The sequence below is a fragment of the Schistocerca piceifrons genome, chromosome 2 (genome assembly GCF_021461385.2).
Source record: "Schistocerca piceifrons isolate TAMUIC-IGC-003096 chromosome 2, iqSchPice1.1, whole genome shotgun sequence".
NCBI classification, from domain to species: Eukaryota; Metazoa; Arthropoda; class Insecta; order Orthoptera; family Acrididae; genus Schistocerca; species Schistocerca piceifrons.
The window spans coordinates 839,661,282-839,685,364 of record NC_060139.1 but is presented as its reverse complement, the minus strand read 5'-3'; the positions used below and the strand labels follow the sequence as shown (position 1 = coordinate 839,685,364).

General features: G+C 36.3%; 1 protein-coding gene across 1 annotated transcript; it reads left to right on the top strand.

Moving 5' to 3' along the window:
• The first annotated feature begins 19,495 nt into the window (after window positions 1–19,495).
• Window positions 19,496–21,850, top strand: LOC124775914. The gene is made up of 3 exons (XM_047250756.1): window positions 19,496–19,730; window positions 20,053–20,376; window positions 21,289–21,850. Exons 1-3 carry the CDS (start codon window positions 19,496–19,498, stop codon window positions 21,777–21,779), a joined length of 1,050 nt encoding a protein of 349 aa, XP_047106712.1. The 3' UTR covers window positions 21,780–21,850.
• The last annotated feature ends 2,233 nt before the right edge of the window (window positions 21,851–24,083 follow it).

Here is a 24,083-nt window from a genome sequence, read left to right as displayed (position 1 = left end):
TATCTCACAAAGAGACCATGAGGATAAAATCAGAGAGATTAGAACCCACACAGAAGCATACCGACAATTCTTCTTTCCACGAACAATATGAGACTGGAATAGAAGGGAGAACCGATAGAGGTACTCAAGGTACCCTCCGCCACACACAGTCAGGTGGCTTGCGGATTATGGATGTAGATGTAGAACTAAGCAAATATGTAAGCAGTGAAAAGTGGTGTACCGTAAAAAGTGCATCGAACACACACAATTTAAAATCGCAACTAAAAATGCACTCGTGTTATAATGTATCTGCAATGCCAACGGTATCCACAAAAAGTGCATCTAAACAAGTAAGTGCACCTTCGGATAAAGAAACTGTTCTGATGTCAGCTGGTAAAGAGCCAATGGAATGTGTAATTGTAACTGAAGGTAGTGTTTACACGGCAATCAACGAAAATGAAACTGTAATGAATGATACCAATAGTGTTCCAGAAGATAAAGCACCTGAACATATGAAACAAAGTTACAAGTTAAGGAATGCAGTACAGAATCCGAAAGTTTTAATAGTGAGTGACAGCCAAGGCAGGTACTGCAGAAACATTCTGGAGACAAAACTAGACACAAAATATGACTTTCAAAGTTTTATTAAACCAAATGCTCCTCTCCGTGAAGTTTTTAATCGAATTGACAAATTAGCAGAAGACTTGAACGCAAGTGATACTCTTATCCTAATGGCTGGGTCGGACGATACTGAAGACTCCTACAACAACATTGTGGAAAGCATTGATAACGTGTTACCAAGTGTTCTCCAACTTAGTAACAAGACAAATATCATTTCGCATCCAATTCTGCAAAGATTCGACAAAGAATATATAAACGAAAAAATTGAAATGGTTAATCATCATTTAGTGCAAACAGTGAACTGTTCAAAATCTTGCAGCAAAAGTAGAATATCCATAAACTTTGAATTGGAAAAACTGTCTCGTAATAAATTCACACGTCACGGATTCCACTTGAACAGACAGGGGAAAGAGCAAGTATGCAATAGACTGCCTTCGTTAATTAAAATTAACAATCATACAAACCAGATGCATGTATCTCTGAATCGACCAGTCTACCTGAAGAAATCAGTGTTTCACCAAAATAAATACAATGTGAAAACCAGTGCAATACAAATGCCTAAAATGAAACAAATGCTTCTTGACAAGTGGATTACCATTAGAGGCACCACAGCACACAAAAGGCAGGGCCCAGAATCCAGGTAACCAGCTAGCAAGAAGACACCACCCATACCTCAAATCAAGGAGGATTTTTTACAGCTAACAATACTAGATGCAAAAAAGAGATAAGTAGTCAAGCAAGACACAATATAGTCCCTGCTTCATACTTTAAATTGTTCCATCAGAATGTTCAGTCTCTTTCCAATAAACTGAATGAAATACAAATCTTGTTAAATGATATGAGTGATATTTCTGTTTTATGCTTTACTGAGCACTGGCTAAATAAAGACATGATAGAATTAGCACACCTACCTCAGTTTAAATTAGCTGCCACATTTTGTAGAGAAGTACTCAGGCATGGTGGTAGCTGCATATATGTTCGAGAAGATATAGACTTAACTAACATAACCAAATTTGACAGCTTATCTAAAGAAAGAGACACAGAACTCTCAATAGTAGAACTGCCAACTAGCAATTCTGTAATATAGGTCACCAGATGGTGATAAAGTTTTTTATTATCATATGGAAGAGCTGTTAGAGGACTTCAACACCCTTAAAAAATATCATCATATGTGGAGATTTCAATGTTGATTTCTACAAACCCAGTAAATTTAAAGAAGAAATCAAAGACTTAGTGAACTCCTTTAACCTAAAACCAACTGTGACCAACCCAACTCATATAACCACTACTTCTGCAACAACCATAGATCAGGTGTTTGTAAATACAGATAAATATATCTGCAACACACAGACTGCAAACACTGGGTTTAGTGATTACAATGCCCAAATACTAACAATCGCTATTCCAGGAAACACGAAAGCCCAGAAAACTAGAGCTATTGTGAGGACATTTAATAATGAAAACATAGATTACTTCTGTTCTCTCTTGAGAAGAGAAATCTGGACTGATGTTTACAGTCCTCCTAAACAAACATCACTTATAAATTCTGTGCACAAACCAAATAAATGGATCACAACAGGAATAAAAATATCATGCCAGAATAAAAGGAATCTATATGAATACTCTAAGCAAACCACAAATCCTGTATTTATCAACTACTTTAAACAATGTAAACAAATACTTAGACAAGTTATAACAAAATAAACGAAAATGGAAAATGACAAACAAATAAAAAATTCCAGGAATAAGACTAAAGCAACCTGGAGTATCATAAGAAGAGAAACAGGTACTACATCATTAGCCCACAAAAATATAGAACTTCATGAAAACAACAATAAAATAATCAATTGCACAGTAGTGGCTAATAAATTTAACAGCTACTTTTTCTGAGGCAGAACACCACCTAATTACCAAACATTACAACTCACAACCAGACAGCAATACACTCCAGTCAGATACAAAAATTCTTACAAGAACCCTATTTATGTCTCCAACAACACCAGAGGAATTATCTGTCATTATAAAAAGGTTACCCAATAAGTATTCAGCAGGTACTGATGAAATACCAGATATTATCACCAAAGCAATGTAACATCTATCGTAGAACCATTAATGGATATTTTCAATTCATCATTCACGAAAAATCTGAAAATGGCAAAAGTGACACCACTGTACAAGAAAGGGGACAAACAAGAAGCTGCAAACTATAGACCTGTATCAGTATTGTCAGACTTTGGTAAAATTCTTGAAAAACTATTTCTTAGAAGGTTGACAGCCTTTCTAAATAAAGAAAACATAATAAGTGATGCGCAACACGGATTCAGAACTGGCCGAACAACACAGTCAGCTATTTATATCTTCTTAAATGAAATTCTAACTGCAGTAGATAATAAGCAACATGTGTCTAGCATATTTCTTGACCTTAGTGAAGCCTTCGATGTAATTGATCATAATATTCTGTTGCAGAAGCTAGGTAATTATGGAATACGAGGCCTGCCAAACAAGTGGATACATTCCTACCTTCATGACTGTCAACAGATCACTCAAATAAAATACAAAGACATAAAAACACAAAAAAATTGTAATTTTTACAGTAATGCACAAAACATTACATGTGGAGTTCCTCGAGGGTCAGTCCTTGGGCCATTTCTTTTCATTCTTTATGTAATGATTCTTTAGAAAAAATAACTAAAGGGACAACAGTACTTTTTGCAGATGACACAAATATCCTAATCAAATCATGTGATGAAGAAAGCCTACAAAAACAGCTACAGGTATAATACAAAATTTGACACAATGGTTCAGAACAAACAAGCTAATAATAAATAATGAAAAAACAGTGACAGCCAATTTCCACATTCACAGAAACTACATCCTGCAAGACCAATTTTTAAAATCGATGGAAAAACTGTCTCATCTGTGAGCGACACAAAATTTTTAGGTATACATATTCAGCAAAACTTAAAATGGGAGACACATCTTAACCATGTAAATAAAAAGCTAAACACACTTAAGTACGCAGTAAGACTCCTCGCACAAAATACAAGCCGTGCATCTGTGATCACAATGTACCATGGCAGTATTCAGTCACTGCTGATGTACGGCATTATCTTTTGGGGGAATTCCTTAGGTACAAACAAAACATTTAGGCTACAGAAAAAGATTGTTAGAATAATAAACCATGCTGAGTACAGAGACTCCTGTAGACCAATACTTAAAAATCTCAGTATACTGCCTCTTCCTTGCTTACATATGTATGAAATAATAAATTTCGCAAAAGGAAGTATTTTAAAAGACGGAAATATCCTCAAGTATAACTGTGATTACCACTTTCATGATACTAGGCAGAAGCATTACTTGCATGTCAATGCAGTAAGTACAAACATTTGTAAGAGAGGGGTGTATCATACTGGTATAATGCTGTACAATCACATGCCACCCTATTTGAAACAGATGCAAAATTTACAAAAGTTAAAAGTGAAACTGAAAGAGTTTCTGCTTGACCACTGCTTCTATTCTGTTTCCGAGTTTTTAGAGTACCAGAAAAGTGTAGTGTAACTGCTCAAATATTCTTAATAAGTCTATCATTTTATTTCATTATATTAAATTTGTCATCAATATTCAACATGAATAATTTTTAATTATTTATCCTTTCAAAATAACAATGTCTATGATATTGTATATACTGTACCAACCTGACTTGTCCTACATCGTTTGTACAAAATATGTACCTAAACATGATTTACAGGACCAATAAAGAAATACGAATGTGTGGTGTGGAATCATGAGCAACCTAATAATTGGTCCATTTTTCTTCAACGAGTCAACAATTACTGCAGATGTTTACCTCGACCTTCTGACCGAATATGTAGCACCACAACTGATTGACTTACAACCAACTATCATTTTCCAGCAAGATCGTGCACCGCCACACTGGGGACCGCATGTTCATCGGTTCCTGAATGAAACATTTCCAGGCAAATGGATTGCGAGGGATGAGCCAATTCCTTGCCCACCACATTCGCCAGATATCACTCCCTTGGATTTTTATGGGGGTATGTAAAAGATATCGTGTATCAAACACAGATGTGGGACATTGCTGACTTGAAGCAAAGGATTTGTAATGCCATTGCCACCACTGATGCTGCTATGCTACAGAGAACATAGCAAGAAATCGAGTACTGTCTTGATGTGCTTCGTGCAACTAAAGGCGCCCCTATAGAGGTCTATTAAACACTGTCATAAAAACTTTTATAAACACTGATTACAATAAAAGAAATGTTGTTAAAATACAATAATAAAATTTTGAAGTTGTAAAGGGATTTTATCGACACCCTGTACAAGAGGAATGCTGCTATTTTCTTTAATCTGAAGGATCAAAATGCAAAACTAGACAAAACAGGCGAGCCAAAATATTTCATTATTAATAATGTACACTCTTTGACATAAAACTCAACCGGCGGCCGGCCATTGCAGAGGCCAAGTCCGCGCCAATAACGACATGGGACAAATAAACACGTGCGTCTCGCGGGCCCCGAGGAATCGCTCATGACATCATCAGTAAGGCTGAAAGCGTTACAGCGCTGCCTGGTGACTAGACCTGTAAACAACTCTTGTTGACGTAAGTGACGTTACACGTTGGCCACAGCGTTTATAGAGACTTGCCATCAGCTATTGTAGTAGTAGTAGTAGTAGTAGTAGTAGTTTATTCATCCAGAGACAATTTACATTGCATAGATTTCGTCAAAAAATACATAGTATATATATACACACATATAGGGTGAACAATAGTATACAAAATACAGATGTGCATAGTGGACTACATAACATCAGACCACATTGAAATAGCATGTACAACTTTGATTATTTACATTGATGTATGAGAAAGACTTTTTACATGGAATACACAGTTGACATTTAGATATAACACATACAATTCTAGCACTTTTGTACATATTATTTATTTAGATCATAGCAACAGTCAGATAAAAATTACTATTGGCACAGAGTACATCACTATAATTGTTTAGTATGAAGCTATTCCAGGTATTCTTATACACTATAATAGCAGTTGGTCATTAAAAATATGAATACTGCTTCTTTAAATGAAGACAATTTTTTTATTTCTTTTATCTTTACCGGTAGTTTGTTATACAATCTGCTTCCTTGTATGTTTGTTTGTTTCTGCGCCAAAGCCTTGTTAACTTGTTTTATATGAATGTCATTGCACTTTCTTGTGTTGTAAGTATGTAGATCCGAGTTGGATTGGAAATTGTTAATATTTCGTTTTACATTAATTACGCTTTTCTGTATATAGAGACATGGTAGGGGTAGAATATTCAGCTGTTTAAATAATTGCTTTGAAGGAGTTAGCCTTGAACTGTTGGTAATTATTCTAACAGCTCGTTTTTGTAGAGTGAAGATGGTTTTGAGATTTTTCTTACTATGACCCCAGAAGATGAGGCCATAGGTAATAGCAGAATGTATATAAGCAAAGTAAACAGCTCTGCTACATTCCCTACTACATACAAAGCTAATAACGCGTAAAGCAAAGCAAGCAGAGCTTAACTTATGCGAGAGATACAGGATATGGGATTTCCAGTCTAAATTTTCATCTATATGTACACCTAAGAATTTTGTGGTAGCAACTCTCTCAATTTCCTTATTTTGTATTCTAAGACCTAGATCAGAGTGTTACTTTGCTTTCCTGTAATGGATATAATTAGTTTTAGAGATATTTATGGTTAATTTGTTCACTTCAAACCAATTTTGCAAATATTCTATAACTCTGGTTGCAGATGTTGGCAATACCCGGTTTATGTCAGTTACTACAATGTTTGTGTCATCCGCAAACAGGGTTATATGAGTACCATTTACTGGAATCTTGATATCATTTATGTAAAGAAGAAATAGGAGAGGTCCTAGAACACTCCCCTGTGGTACCCCTATTGGCACAGTCTGAATATCCGATCTGTAAACAATACTTTGGTTTTTACTGTTTGTTGTTGCAATTTCTACTACCTGTTTCCTATTATGGAGATATGACTGAAACCACTTTTTAGCTACTCCTCGTATACCGACATATTCTAATTTGTCTAGCAGGATATGATGTTGGACAGTATCGAATGCCTTTGAGAGGTCCAAATTTATTCCTATTGTACTGTTGTTCTTATCTACCCCCGTTACAATATTTTCAATGAATTGGGTGATGGCTGACTCTGTACTCATTCCTCTGCGAAAGCCGTGTTGGTTTACAGACAATAGATTGAATTTCTCGAGGTAATTTGTAATTCTGTTTTTCATGACTGTCTCTATTACTTTTGAAAATACCGATAATAAAGCTATTGGTCTATAGTTTCCCACTTCATGTGTATTGCCCTTTTTATACAATGGTTTTACTTTTGCAATTTTTAATCGTTGTGGAAAGACACCTTCTGAAAATGATATGTTTATGATGTGTGAGAGTGGGTCTGATATGACACTAGCACATCTCATCATGACTGAGCAAGGTATCTCGTCAATCCCTGAGGACATTTTATTCTTCATTGTTTTTATTATTCGATTAACTTCCAATTTGTTTGTGGGAGGTAACAATAATGAATTAACACTTTGTTCTCCTGGGATTGATGTTCTACTAATCTTAGAACAATTTTTATGCAGATTGATGGGACTATTTATGAAGTAGTCATTAATGTAATTTGCTAGAGTACGATTTCTGACTAGCACACCTTGATCATCTTTTAAAACAAAGTCCTCTGGATTTCTAATATTTTTGCTTGTGCCTATTTCTTTTTTTACTACATTCCATATAGCTTTTGATTTGTTTGCTGACCCAGCAATTACACTGTCATTGTGCATTGTCTTGGCTTTTTTGATCACCTTCCTGTAAATTTTCTTGTATGTCTTAACATAATCTGTGAAGTGTTCATCTTTGTTATCTTTTTTGAGTTGACTGATATGTTTGAGTTGACTGATATGATAACAAATTATTGGTCGAAAGGCAAAGTGATTTATAGCATAACACATATTACACATTGAGGACAATGTGTATAAACGTTTTTCACGCATTAACTGCAGCTTACCAATGTAGGCTAACTACCGCTGAGACGTTTGCAGCACGAATTTGTCTTTGAACCCATACCAGCAGTAGCAAATGCGGAAAAACAAATCAAATATGGTAAAGGATACGTAGTGGAACGCCCATTGCATTTTTCCAGTTTGTGTACGATATCTGTAAGTAATATGCTTCAAAACACGTCGGATGATTGTTCATTTTCTAATATATGTTTTTGGGGATGACCCAGTAGTTTTATTTTTTTATTATGAGAAATGCATTAAATGTGGGAAAGTGCATTTAAATACGCCGCAAACAAATATTAGGCAAAGCCACACGTCTGTCTGTTATCACAACCGTTATTTCTCATTCGCTGTGTTCCACAACTGTCGATGAAATTACCGCTTTTCAACCTAATGTAGACCTCAGAATATGCTACAAATAGGTATTACTCCAGCCAAGGTTTCTAGGGAAAGGGGGGGAAGGGGGCGAAATCCAGTATATTGCTCTAGCCCAGATATGTGCTCTTGCCCAGTGTGTGTTACCGATATGCTTAAATTTTGATCGCTGTTTTTCTGTAAACAAACAGCTATATGCCAATCACATCTCCCTGTATGTAGTTTCTCAAAAATCCAGTTTATGTGATCTTAAGATAAAAAGAGCTCAATGAGGGAATATTAATAGATCTAAGCAGTAAGCCTACTGACATCTCCAAATTGTAAGACTGCTATAGATGCAAGTCACTGATTGTCAGAGTGTATCGGTGGGACAAAACATTTGAAGTAAATCACAAAGCTTAGGCTAGTTCAACTATTACTTCTTAATGTAGTAGGCAGTCACAATTTTCTTCCGTATTTTGATGTACATACATACTACACAAGCAACCAAATGGTACCTGGTGGAGGGTACCTTGTACCACTACAAATCATTTTCTTTCCTGTTCCACTCGCAAACAGAGAGAGGGAAGAAAGGCTATCTACCATCCGAGCCCAGATTTCTCATGCCTTCTAAATTTTCTCAATAGTGTTGTACAAAAAGAACATTATTTTCCCTCCAGGGATTCTCACATGTGTTTGCCAAGCATCTTCATTATACTCGCTCATATTTTGAAACTACTGGTAACCTATATAGCATCCAGACTCTGAGTTGCTTCAATGTATTGCTTAAATGTGACCTGGATCTCAAACACTGGAGCAGTACTCATGAATATGTCACATAATTGTTCTATACGGGTGGTGTAAGTGATCTTCCCCTCATTTCCAGTCACAAACTATATTCATCTTCCCAGAGGAAGGAAGTAACAACCCTGAAAGCTAGAAAGGTTGTGTTTTTTTAATTCAAGTGCTGTTTTTCTCTAATACTTTGTACAAGTCATTTCATAATTTTACAATGAGTACTGTCAGCTGTACATATAATAGTAACATTAAAATCCTGTCAATTTGAACCTTAGTGTTAACATTAACTAGCAATTGCATTCGTGAGTTGAAACATTATGTTTAATTATAATTATAGAAGGAGAAGCTAATAAAATATTTTTTTTACTTTGTATTTTTTTATTACCTTAGGATTTTCAGTTTTCTGCCTGATGTCTAGCAGCAACCTGTTAAAGACTTTCGATCAGAATGTGATATTCCATTCTGAATCGTAGGCAGGGATGTATAGTCTACATGGACATTGTTTTTACTTCCAGTATTTTGCAAGTTCATTTCACTGAACAGAGTAAAATTACCCCTATTATGAACAACAAATACTATTAGGGAGTAAATATGTTGACATGTAAGTGAAAGACTCCGAAGGACCCTGAAAAGACTCGCTGCGCTATCAATTTTACACAATAATTTTACTCACATGGATAAATAGTTTTGTTATCTTGCCACATCAGATTTGAATAAAATCGCAAACTTTTAATAGCAGCCTCCATCACTGTCACCAGTAATGGTACTGGTGTGGTGTACTGTAGCAGCACATTAAAAGTGAAACTTCCTGGCAGATTAAAACTGTGTGCTCGACCGAGACTCGAACTCGGGACCTTTGCCTTTCGCGAGCAAGTGCTCTACCATCTGAGCTACCGAAGCACGGCTCACGCTCGGTACTCACAGCTTTACTTCTGCCAGTATCTCGTCTCCTACCTTCCAAACTTTACAGAAGCTCTCCTGCGAACCTTGCAGAACTAGCACTCCTGAAAGAAAGGATATAGCGGAGACATGGCTTAGCCACAGCCTGGGGGATGTTTCTCATTCTGGAAACGTTAAAAGTGTTTCAATTGAATTGATTCTGCATTATTTCTCTTCCTCATGTCCTTGACATTAATGCTACCAAGTTGTGTTCTTGTACAGTAATTAGTTTCCATGTTATAACATGTTAAATATAGAAAGTTTAACTGTAACCAAGTAGTAGTTTTCTTTGATGACAATATCAGTTCCAGTGCACAACTGAATTTCAAAATCTGTCTTGTGGGGTGAAAATCCATTACTGTTGCTATCCTGTGCTGACAATGAGATGACTTTCATAGAAATACTGAATTATTTCATTTGTAATACAGTTTCATAGTTTTTGTAGTTGCTCATGACCTTTACACAAGCATGCAATCGATGTAGCATCAGCATACAGAACTATCCTTGTATTTGAATTTGGGGAGCAGTATTTTGTCATTTACATAAATCGACAAAAGAAAGTATCCCAGTACTAAGTCGTGGGTACCCTGTATTACATATCAGTAATGTTAGATCAGTGTGTGCCACTCGCCATTCTTAAGAGTGAAAACTGATTTGTGTTAGATAAGGTTTTATTAAACTGTGAATAATTATCAGCATTATTACCCAGCTGTTTTCCCAGAGTATTTACTATCTCTCTCTACAAGCAATTGATAGAGATTAGCTTTCCCATCTATAGCTTATCGCAGAAAGTTCAGTAACACCTTCAACACGTAAGGAATTGAGCCCCAACTATTGGCACTTTTTGCAACATCACCATAAGGTTTATTATACCTACTGAAAGACGAGCAGAAATTTTTTGTTAATTGGTGCATAATAAGGTTCTTTTTTGGTATACCAGTGCTCAGTAATAACTGAAACATCTGGTTTATTAAAACATGCTATTATGTCCAAATCATTGTGCTTACTTCCTAGGCTCGTAAAGTTTTGGAGGATGATCTTTGTTCGCAGGTTGCATTGTCACCACATGTTTTTTCTTTTTTGTTTGTAACCATAAATATCCTCATTAAGTAAAACAGATGTACTTGTCAAACTGGGAAGAGGACACAAAAAAGTCACACATGTACAAAATAATAATAAAAGGAAAGATTACAAACGAGTTTCTTACAGCAAAATGTAAAACTTAATTGTTTTTGGATATATTACTTACTTATATCCTTCATTAAAAAACTTAAGAAGGCTGTTAGTTTAGTGTCTTCAAGGCAAAATGCTGTTTCATTGAGCATCGCAACAATCAAGCCTGAGATAGTAGTGTACTATGATACTACCTATGAAGAAATTGATGCACTGGATGTGAAAGTGCACTGTTTAGTCTACCCAGCAGGTGTTCCAGAAGATGGCCCTGCACTATTTTATAGCATCATGAATATTTGTGTGGTATATACATTAGTGATATATTCATCACTGACAGAAAATTTAATAATCACATTTTTGCTTCAAGTTTCTGAAATGGCAGTTGATGAGATCATATCTGAAGAGACAGCTATCAACCCACACTTTCAGCATGAAGTAGGACTACAATTACCAGAATTCTGAAATGTGGATCTAGTAAACCTAGAGTTGCTCTAGGAAAATAAGTAAGATGTGACATGTGTCCCAGATCAAAGATGAGAAAATGAAAGGTTGCTGTATTAGTTATAGCACACACAGTGACTAAGAAGTGTGAAATTGATGCACTGGATGTGAAGTGCACTGTTTAGTGTTCAAAGCTATGTAGACTTGTTTAATTCCTGGTTTAAGTAATTCACATTATTTCATTGCTGTGTTTCCTGCTGCCATCCATTAATACCAGAATGTCAACAACTACTTTGTTACTTCAAAATCTTCAACATGTTCACTGTGGCTGACACAAAGGTCAATAAGAGCTACTAGCCATGAGCTTTTAAGTGTCAGCTGCAGTGAATTTGCAAAACAAGAAAATTTTTGCAATTTAATTTAAAGTCTTATTCAGCTTCCTTTTTCAGGCTTGTTTATTTTTAAATATTAAAACTGATGACAGTTTCATTACAAGACCCCTAACTTTGAAATCTGGATGACATCATCCCAGCACTGCAACAAAATATGCACCATACACAACAGGTTCAATGCAATCTCTCCTCTCCACAAATTTGCACCTCAGATGTGTTATATGTCATATATATGTTATACATCATATAATACTACAGTTAATTTTCTATATATCTGAGCAAAACGAGTTATTGTGTGTCCATGTTTATCTCATGTAGGCATTGCATCTTTCCCTTAACTTCAGTGTGCTATACAATAAAATTTGTTTGAAAAGTTATCTGTGAAAATTACCTATTCTACACCTACAGCTAATGCTTGTGTAACCCAGTGTGCCATTCAGGTGGATTTACTGGTGTGTCAATATAATTGTCAGGTTTGGTTTGAAAGGTTTTCTTGAGATATATTCCCACAAAAATTTTTAAGTATCTATTCTCGGTTGCAAAATATATTACACACTGTCAGTGCCATTTCAATGCAAAGATTTAAATCATGCTGGGGAATATGCCAATAACACAGTTCCAGCATACCTCAGAAATTTAATTTTAGTTGCTTCAACCAATGACAATTACGGACCAAGTCTTGCACTGCCCTGTTTTGTGTATTAACCCGTTGGCTGGCATGAAGGTGCCGGTGGTCACAGCAGATTGCTCTGCTGGGGCCAGCACTGATCTCATGGTAACAACCAGGTATCAGCAATTTTACACTTTAATCTTACCGAGGAAAAATATTTACTTATATTTGATATCCCTTACTATTTCAAGATGATTTTTCTGTTTGCGGTATTTTTATTTAAATGACTAGAAAGTTATTCATGAATTTAGTTTTAGATACATATTTAACATAATATATTTAACTGTGTAAAGGATAATTCCTGAAACAGTAATTAGTGTTCTAGCTGTATCTTTTTAGCCAAGGCTGTACAGATGCATATGCTTCACACTAGTTCCTAAACGACTGCTTAACACATTGACTACCATGCTGCTGACAGCAGAGCAGCACACTTAATGCTGTATTCCAGACCTAATCATGTCAGGGCCAAGAATTGCAAAAGATAATCTCTCAGGGAGTACTATAATCTTAGACTGTAAACTTATAACTAAAAAGGCCATTTCCAATTATGTCTACCAAGCAAATTATGCTTTGAGTCAGTGATTTCTTTTGCCATAACTGACTAGTGAACACGCATGCCAGAGGATGGTGAATATTTATACTTTGCCTGTGAGAAGCAGCTATGCACATAGTCCAATTTATGTTGAAATTATCACCTGGGTATTTTAATTAAATTTGCTCTACTATAAGCAACATGATAAAGGAATCAAAAGAAAGACACACACAGAATTAATTTCTTTATTAACAATGCTCGGATTTCCACATCACCATAGAGGTACCAAGCTGGATGCGTTACTCGTTTTTTTACATTGTGAGTTTCCCCAGTAGGCCTATAAACCATGAAACAGACAAAAAAGCTACTTCTCGTTGTCTTCTCTTCCTTGGACTTATTTGTGGTGACGGCGTATTCTCATAACAAATGGCTTCGGTATTTAAGTTGCAATCATCGTAACTTTTTCCTAATCAAAAATTGTGTAGTAACTGTATTCTAACAGTAACCTGCACATTTGAAAACTTTTGAATGTTCACAATTAATCATTGATCATAGTCAGTATTTTTGACAGTAAAATAGATATGAATTGCAGTGACTGAATCCAGATTTGTGAGTGGTGTAATGTGTTTTTGTAATGGATGTTTCAGAGTTTCTGAAGTGAAAGTCCAAGGAAGAGAAGACAAAGAGAAGTAGCTTTTTTGTCTGTTTCATGGTTTATAGGCCTACTGGGGAAACTCACCATGTAAAAAAACGAGTAACGCATCCAGCTTGGTACCTCCATGGTGATGTGGAAATCCGAGCATTGTTAATAAAGAAATTAATTCTGTGTGTGTCTTTCTTTTGATTCCTTTATCATGTTGCTTATAGTAGAGCAAATTTAATTAAAATACCCAGGTGATAATTTCAACATAAATTGGACTATGTGCATAGCTGCTTCTCACAGGCAAAGTATAAATATTCACCATCCTCTGGCATGCGTGTTCACTAGTCAGTTATGGCAAAAGAAATCACTGACTCAAAGCATAATTTGCTTGGTAGGCATAACTGGAAATGGCCTTTGTAGTTATAATTTTACATTATTAGATTATAGTACTCTCTGAGAGATTATCTTCTGCATTTCTTGGCCCTGACATGATTAGTAATGGATGTTTCACCACCAGGTCTGGCATACAGCATTAAGTGTGCTGCTCTGCTGTCAGCAGCATGGTAGTCAATGTGTTAAGTAGTCATTTAAGAACTAGTGTGAAGTATATGCATCTGTACAGTCTTGGCTATAAAGATACAGCTAGAATGCTAATTACTGTTTCAGGAATTATCCCTTACACAGTTAAATATCTTATGTTAAATATGTATCTAAAACTAAATTCATGAATAACTTTATAGTCATTTAATCATTTGGTTTTGTAAGATATTTAAATAAAAATACCGCAAATCGAAAAATCGTCTGGAAATGGTAAGGGATATCAAATACAAGTAAATGTTTTTCCTCACTAAGATTAAAGTGTAAAATTGCTGATACCTGGTTGTTACCATGAGATCACTGCTGGCCCCAGCAGAGCAATCTGCTGTGACCACCAGCACCATCATGCCAGCCAACAGGTTAATACACAAAACAGGGCAGTGCAAGACTTGGTCCGTAATTGTCATTGGTTGAAGCAACTAAAATTAAATTTCTGAGGTATGCTGGAACTGTGTTATTGGTATATTCCCCAGCATGATTTAAAATTTTTGCATTGAAATGGCACTGACAGTGTGTAATATATTTTGCAACCGAGAATAGATACTTAAAAATTTTTGTGGGAATATATCTCAAGAAAACCTTTCAAACCAAACCTGACAATTATATTGACACACAAGTAAATCCACCTGAACGGCACACTGGGTTACACAAGCATTAGTTGTAGGTGTAGAATAGGTAATTTACACAGAAAACTTTTCATACAAATTTTATTGTCAAGCACACTAAAGTTAAGGGAAAGATGCAATGCCTAGATGAGATAAACATGGACACACAATAACTCGTTTTGCTCAGATATATGAAAAATTAACTGTAGTATTATATGACGTATAACATATATATGACATATAACACATCTGAGGTGCAAATTTGTGGAGAGGCGAGATTGCATTGAACCTGTTGTGTATGGTGCACATTTTGTTGCAGTTCTGGGATGATGTCATCCAGATTTCAAAGTTAGGGGTCTTGTAATGAAACTGTCATCAGTTTTAATATTTAAAAATAAACAAGCCTGAAAAAGGAAGCTGAATAGGACTTTAAATTAAATTGCAAAAATTTTCTTGTTTTGCACATTCACTGCAGCTGACACTTAAAAGCTCATGGCTAGTAGCTCTTATTGACCTTTGTGTCAGCCACAGTGAACATGATGAAGATTTTAAAGTAACAAAGTAGTTGTTGACATTCTGGCATTAATGGATGGCAGTGGGAAACACAGCAATGAAATAATGTGAATTACTTAAACCAGGAATTAAACAAGTCTACATAGCTTTGAACACAGTCAAAAAATGGTTGGTTCAAATGGCTCTGTGCACTATGGGATTTAACTTCTGAGGTCATCAGTCCCCTAGAACTTAGAACTACGTAAACCTAACTAACCTAAGGACATCACACACATACATGCCCAAGGCGGGATTCGAACCTGCAATCGTAGTGGTAGCGCGGTTCCAGACTGTAGCGCCTAGAACTGCTCGGCCACACCGGCCGGCGAACGCAGTCATTTCACACTTCTTATTCACTGCATATTTGTGTGCTATATCTAATACAGTAACCTTTTATTTTCTCATCTTTGATCTGGAACACGTGTCACATCTTACTTGTTTTCCTAGAGCAGCTCTAGGTTTACAAGATCCACATTTCAGAATTCTGGTAATTGCTAGTCCTACCTCATGCTGAAAGTGTGGGTTGATAGCTGTCTCTTCAGATATGATCTCATCAACTGCCATTTCAGAAACTTGAAGCAAAAATGTGATTATTCAATTTTCTGTCAGTGATTAATATATCACTAATGTATAGGTATGTTCATGATGGTATAGAACAGTGCAGGGCCATCCTCTGGAACACCTGCTGGGTAGACTAAACTGTGCACTTCACATCCAGTGCATCAATTTCTTCATAGATCCAACATTACTGATAGGTAATACAGGGTACCCAGGACTTTGTACTGGGATAATTTCTTTTGTTGATTTGTGTAAATGACAAAATACTGCTCCTCAAATTCAAGGATCGTTCTGTATGCTGATGCTACACGCATTGCATGCAAGTGTAAAGATCATGAGCAACTACAAAAACTATGAAACTGTATTAGAAATAATTCAGTATTTCTATGAAATTGTCAGCACAAGATAGCAGCAGTAACAGATTTTCACCCCACAAGAGAGATTTTGAAATTCAGTTGTGCACTGGAACTGATATTGTCATCAAAGAAAACTACTGCTTGGTTACAGTTTAACTTTCTATATTTAACATGTTATAACATGGAAACTAATTACCGTACAAGAACATAATTTGGTAGCATTAATGACAAGGACATGGGGAAGAGAAATAATGCAGAATCAATTCAATTGAAACACTTTTAATGGGCTGCTACAGTACACCATACCATTACATACCAGTACCATTACTGGTGACGGTGATGGAGGCTGTTATGAAAAGCTAGCGATATCATTCAAATCTGATATGGCAAGTTAACAGAACTTTTGATCCATGTGAGTAAAATTATTGTGTAAAATCGATAGTGCAGCTTCTTACAGAAGTCTCTTCAGGGCCTTCGGAGTCTTTCATTTACATGTCAACATATTTACTCCCTAATAGTATTTGTTGTTCATAAATAGGGGTAATTTTACTCTGTTCAGTGAAATGAACTGGCAAAATACTGGAAGGAAAAACAACGTCCATGTAGACTATACATCCCTGCCTACGATTCAGAATGGAATTTCAAATTCTGATCAAAAGTCTTTAACAGGTTGCTGCTACACATCAGGCAGAAAACTGAAAATCCTAAGATATTAAAAAAATACAGAGTAAAATAATTATTTTATTAGCCTCTCCTCAAGGATGCATATTCTAGTTAACACTAAGGTTCAAATTAACAGTGTTTTAATGTTACCATTATATGTCGGGCTGTCAGTACTCATTGTAAAATTCTGAAATGCTTTGTACGAAGTATGAGAGAAAAACAGCACTTGAATAAAAAACCATTTCTAGCTTTCAGGGTCATTACTTCCTTCCTCTGGGAAGATGAATATGTTTTGTGACTGGAAATGAGGGGAAGATCACTTAGACTACCCGTATAGAACACTTACGTGACACATTCATGAGTACTGCTCCAAAAATTTGAGATCCAGGTCAGATTTAAGCAACACATTGAAGCAACTCAGAGGCTGGATGCTAGATAGGTTACCAGTAGTTTCAAACTGTAAGCGAGCGTTTAAAGGATGGCACTGCAAAAACCACCTTTGTATGCTATAAATCATTCTGCCTTTCGACCAATAATTTGTAATCAGTTGGCTTCAATCAATTACGTACGACTCTAATATGTAACTTTGACTACGCTGCGGATTTATCATGTCACCATAACCCAGATTACTCGCATTTAAACCTTCTTTCTACATTTTATTCTGTTAACGGAAGCTTCATTCAAACAATCTGGATAGCTTTCACATTCCAAAACAACAGCTGGGTCTAGTGCAGTAGGGGATACAACCCGTCGGGGCGTCGGCTTTGAACAATGACGTCACAAATCGCCAGAGACCATGTATTACAAAGATGAAAGAGCTGAGGAGAATGTTGAGAAACAAAGGAATGCGAGAGAGATAAACATTGATCTTGTCAAAAGCCGAGAAGCGATTCTTCTTAGTGTTGTAGCTCCCTTCAGTAGCTAATAAGTGTTTTTTGGCTTTTAAAAAAAAAATCTCACGAGATAGAATAAACTGATCCTACTTTATTAAGCAATATCTTGTCAAAAGCCGAGAAGCGATTCTTCGTAGTGTTGTAGCTGCCTTCAGTAGCTGATAAGTGTTTTTTGGCTTTTTAAAAAAAAAAAATCTCACGAGATAGAATAAACTGATCCTACTTTATTAAGCAATCAGTAAAAAAAAAAACGAAATTGAAACATAACAGCAAAAGCTGTTATGTTTTAGTTTAGTTTTTTTATTGATTGCTTAATAAAGTAGGATCAGTTTATTCTATCTCGTGAGATTTTTTTTAAAAAAAAGCCAAAAAGCACAATCCACATTACCTCAATATCATTACAAAAAATATTAAGTACCAGCCAAATAAAAAACAAACAATTAAGTTAATTAAATCACACGTTTAATGATGTACCGAATATCAAGCGATTGCTTTTAGATTAACATTCAATTATTTTAATGATAGTGCTTATTAGAACACAGAACTGTTATATTATCTATGCCTCGAAGTGAAGACATTACGATCTATGACTAAGGAATGACGTCATTGTTCAAAGCCAGCGGGTTGTATCCCCTGCTGCACTAGACCCCAACAGCTGAAGGCAGGTCGGCTTTGAACAATGACGTCATTCCTTAGTCATAGATAGTAATGTCTTCACTTCGAGGCATAGATAACAAAGCAGTTCTGTGTTCTAATAAGCGCTATCATTAAAATAATTGAATGTGAATCTAAAAGCGATCGTTTATCTATATTTCACTATTTTACCATATTTCACTTTCTTATTCCACCAATATGCTTCAGTAGCTGATAAGTGTTTTTTGGCTTATTAAAAAAAAATCTCACGAGATAGAATAAACTGATCCTACTTTATTAAGCAATCAATAAAAAAACTAAACTAACCCATAACAGCTTTTGCTGTTATGTTTTAGTTTAGTTGTTTTATTGATTGCTTAATGAAGTAGGGTCAGTTTATTCTATCTCGTGAGATTTTTTTTTTTTAAAAGCCAAAAAACACTTATCAGCTACTGAAGGGAGCTACAACACTAAGAAGAATCGCTTCTCGGCTTTTGACAAGATCAATGTTTATCTCTCTCGCATTCCTTTGTTGCTCAACATTCTCCTCAGCTCTTTCATCTTTGTAATACGTGCTCTCTGGCGACTTGTGACGTCATTGTTCAAAGCCGACGGGTTGTATCACCACCACTAGGTGGTGGTGGTTGTATCCCATGTTGTATCCCCTGCTACACTAGACTCGAAGGTCTGTATAAATGCTGTAGCCAACATGTGACGTCACTTGTGTCAACAGAGTTGTTTACAGGTCTAGTCACCAGGCAGCGCTGTCACCCTTTCAGCCTTTCTGATGACGTCATGAAGCGATTCCTCGGGGGGCCGCGAGACTTGCGTCTCGCGACCCGCTGGTCGCGATGCTGATTGGCTGGCAGTTAAATTCATGACGTCATATACAGTAGCCAATCAGAAGCATAGGTGACATCTGAGCGAATGCAACAACTTTGCTACACACATTCTCCATTCTCGTTAGTTGATGTGAGCGAATATCCTTGCACCGTGTGAGAATGAGTTATTTCGTTGGAATGGCTGGTTCTGTTGCTTGTTATGTATGTGATCGAGAATATTCAGCAAGGAAGCATTTGAATGTTCATTTGAGAAATGTGCATAAAATTCAGCCAGGTGAAGAAGGTATGATAAAGTGCTCAAAAAGTGACTGCAGCTTTAAATGCAGTTTTTTGGCTAAGTTGCGCCTACATGTGGAGCAGGAGCACATGGTTGAGATGGTAAAAGAAATTAGTGAATTTCAAACAAAGGACAGTAAGTAAAGTGTACACTGCCTACTTAAATTAATATCGTCCATTATTACATACTTGTCTGACCCGTGGCCATTAGATCTTCTTTTTGTTGGTCAATAGAACATGTGCCTATTTGAAAGCCTGAAAAGACGCACTTCACATTAACTGTGAACTTACTGTCTGCTACATTAAGTATAAGTTAAATTGTTGCAAATTTAAATGATTAAAATCACACCAGTAACTCGTGAGGGTATCTAACAGTGCAGGTTTTTTTTACTCCTGCTGTGTACTTTGCACTTGTTGAATCTGAATGCAATTGTCTTTCATTGATGCTTTTGTTTTAGACTTTATGAAGTGGAAGTCTGAGGAGGAGAGAAAAACAAAAAGTAGTTTTGTCTCTAGTTATGGCACTAAGCGTTTAAAGGATGGCACTGCAAAAACCACCTTTGTATGCCACAGAAGTGGCACATTTTCTTCGAAGTCAGGTGGCAAAAGGTTGTGTAAGTCCCAGGGCACTTGCAAGATGGGAAACCATTGCGTTGCTGCCATAGAGCTTCACGAAGAAGAAAGTGGAATCTGTAGTGTCATTTACTACAGAACACATTTCGGCCACAACCAGAACATTGCTTTTCTGCATCTCAGTGGTTCGGATAGAGAAGCCATCGCTGGTGAGTATTACCTTAATTGTAGAATTTTGCTGGCCTTTCAGTGATCCCCAAGTAAATATGGTGTTGAAAGTTTCAGAATCCATTGTCAGGCTTGCTTTTAGTTATATGTAGTTGACTTTTATTATTTTTGCAGTGAAGGAGCATTGTTTTTTACTGCTGAGAAATTAATATTGTTATGGATATGTGATCTGGAGTAAAAGGTGTGAATATATTGATTGGCAGTTCATATGAATACAATTTGTGATGTTAGCATGAAAGCAGTTGTAAAAGACCAGATGTTGTGATCCATGTTGACCACAATAGTGGTGACTGTAATGCCATGTACTTAGGTGTGTGTGAGCAGGTGTAATGCATTACAGTAACGCAAGTGTGGAAATAAGTTCTGAAATACTCATGTGTTGCCCTGTGTTATTGCTTGTGTCATAGTAATCTATTTAAGAATAGATCATTAATGCATCTAATAGACTAAAGGCAGTACATTTATTGTTTCTTGTCCAGCATGTTAAACATGGTGGATCAGGGCATTTGCAACTACAATAATGGATTTGAGACTAGACAAAAACACCAGTTACAATTCTCTGACATGTACTTGTAGACCTTGTAACCATTTGAAAATAGCCTTGGTAGGTGAAACTGGGAAATATCACATTGCAACAGGTGCTTTAATCAGGCCTGTTTATTCTCCCATCCCCAGTGTGTTAATAGTATCTTCAGTACTGTTGGAAGGGTACACTGAATATACTGTTAAGCCATTTGTTCAAATATCTAATTTATAAGTACTTAGCAACTGTTATATTGCATGAATTTATTTTATTGGGGGTGGTTAACTACAGTGTCGTTTCTGAATAGTGTTTTCATGTACATACTCAGAATTAGCCTCGTTGTGGTTGGAGTAATTTTAAAATGTTGCAGGTAAAATTGCTGAGGGGGTCACTTTCCAGAGAATTCTGGATGATGTGCGGGACTCAGTTCATTCCAGCGGAATGGAGAGGCTGCATCTCCTGACTCGGCATGACCTTCATAACATTAAGAGAGACTTCGCCATTGGTGATGATCAGCAGCATAACATTGATGAAGTCAGTGTTAGTATGTGGCTGGAGAAAATGAAAGACTGTGTTCTCCTCTATAAGAAAGAAGGCGAGGCCAGGGAAGATGTTGATAGGACTGACTCGGTGACAGTGTTAATGACTGACTACCAGAAGCAGTTATTACAGAGATTTGGACAAAATATTGTATGTGTAGACTCCACACATTGTACAAATGTTTACAAACTGTTGGTGACCACATTGTTAGTGGTAGATGATTTTGGTTCAGGTATGCCAGTAGCATTCTGTGTTTCAAATCTGGAGACTACTTCCATAATGACTCATTTCTTTATTGCTGTGAAAGAGCTGGCGTCTTAAAAACATCTGTATTCATGTCCGACGACACTAATACTTTCTGTGGTGCATGGTCACGAGTCATGGGACCTGCAGAAAATAATCTACTGTGTGCTTGGCACATAGACCGCAGCTGGCGGAATAATTTGAAGAAAGTCCATGGCAATGAAGAAAAGAAAGCACTTGTGTACAGAGCTCTTCATACATTGCTTGAAGAAGCGGATATAGACAATTTTAATGAGCTGCTGGAATCGTTCGTCGGGCAGCTTCAAGCAGATGAAGGTACAAGAGACTTTGGTGTATATTTCTCGTCAAATTACTTATTCCGGCCTCAGCAGTGGGCATACTGTCACCGTCGCAATCTGGGTATAAATACAAATATGCACCTTGAAGCAATGCATAGAGTTCTAAAATATTGTTATCTAGAGGGAAAAACAAACAATAGACTTGACAGACTACTTTTTGTGTTGATGAAATTGGTGCGTGACAAATAAATAACATTGAATGTAAATTGGAGTGCAAGTTGAAGTGCTCCAAGTGTAATATATGTATACATGCTTTCAGTTGTTCTTGGGCGGACAGTTTAATTCATTTGAACATATGCAAGCACATTCATGCAGTGTCAATGATGTATGCATTACATTCAAGTGCCACATTTACACCAAGTGAAGCAACGGTGACAGAAGAGGCTTCTGCCATTTTGTGTTCACTGCAAACAAATACTGATGATTACGAGAACACATCTCTGGCCCGAGAACTAGTGTCCACATACCAAATTTTGATTAACCATGTCGGTTCAGGTAAAGTTTCCACAGAAATCCTGAAGTCGCTGCAGAAGGATGCAGCTCATTCGCTGTCACTTTTTCAATCAGACTGCAGGGAAGTTCCACTACGCCCCAGCAACAAGAAGGTAAAAGTGCAACGAAGACCTGGTAAATGTAACAAACAGCCAAAGGGCAGTTTGAAGAAACCAACTCTTGCTGAAAAAGCAAATATTGTTTCGGCACTGAGGCAGCCTGAAAGTGAGATATTAAATGTTCATGTAGATTCTGACCATAATTAGTGTCGGTACTAAGTTTTAGATGTGTATGTGCTTCTGTACATTCCATGGTTTGTAGGCCTACTGGGGAAACTCGCCATGTAAAACAAAAGAGTAACGCATTGTGCTTAGTACCCCTGTTGGTGATGTGGAAACCCAAGTGATATTAATAAAGAAAATAAAAACTTTTGCAGTGTTGTCTTTCAATTGATACGTTTATCCTTTTATTTGCATGTGCAATTAAAGCCTTTATTTGAAATACTACTTGATTACATTAAAATGAATTGCTGTGTAACTAGTGGAGAAAATTGACGTCTGCAGAGCTTGTGTGACATGAATTTGAAGCCTCTTATCACATGATGTACTGAAGTCTGTTGTAACAATACATTGCAAAATAAAATTGCTTGCATAAAAATTAAAAAGATATTTTTCACTTCTGAACCACATTTCAATTTGGTTCATTACTAAGAGTTCAACAGAATAAAATTCAGTGCACTTGAGCTAAGTATCTGATGCTCCCTTATATTTATTTAAAGGCTCTGAATGTAGCAACTTCCTGAAAAATTTTGTATGTGCATTCCTACAGTAATTGACCAGGGAAATTTGTGGTAAATTTTTAGAGTTTGTAGTCTCATGTGCTTTACATCTAGCAATTATATTTTTAAATTTATATACCTTTACTTGTCTTCAGTACCTTTCAGAATAGGAGTTTTTATGTAGATAGCAAAGAGGAAAACTTTAAACTATTTTGGAGTCATTCGCCCAATTTTTATTGGTACAGAAAATGCTGTAACTGGTTATTTCTAGTCAGTACAGCAGTTGTTATAAGTTGGCCTTTAAGAGACTTTACAGTAATGTAGAGAAGAATTTCATCATTACTGCATAAAGGTAATCCTATTTTCCTGGGTCTTAATTGTGCGCTTTATTTCACTGAATATTCTTTACAAGTTGTCAGTGGCTTTTTTTTAATAGACAATAAATGTGTCTGAGCTGCAGTAACTGTACTTACAGTAAAGATGTTTCACCTGTTTTTTTCTTCACACTTCACTGATGAGAACACCTCATTCCTGTTTTTGCAGTTTTAGAACATTTTTCAGAGTGAAAGTGGAATTTGCATTTGCTATGCTGGTCACTTTCTTCCTTTTTTTTAGCTACACATATTTCTCAACATATGTTTCAAATGTAAGAGTTTTACTTCAAAATGGACACTATGCTGCTAGGATATTGAGAGCAATAGAAGTAATAATTGATTCTGAGACACCAGAAATTGTGTGAAAGTGGACTGGAAG

Bases quoted from the DNA above. Each gene is read 5' to 3' on its own strand.
- LOC124775914 (XM_047250756.1), top strand. From the start codon at position 19,496: ATGGCTGGTTCTGTTGCTTGTTATGTATGTGATCGAGAATATTCAGCA. The intron at 19,731-20,052 runs GTAAGTAAAGTG...CTTTTGTTTTAG, and splicing joins TGAATTTCAAACAAAGGACA to ACTTTATGAAGTGGAAGTCT. The intron at 20,377-21,288 runs GTGAGTATTACC...AAAATGTTGCAG, and splicing joins GGATAGAGAAGCCATCGCTG to GTAAAATTGCTGAGGGGGTC.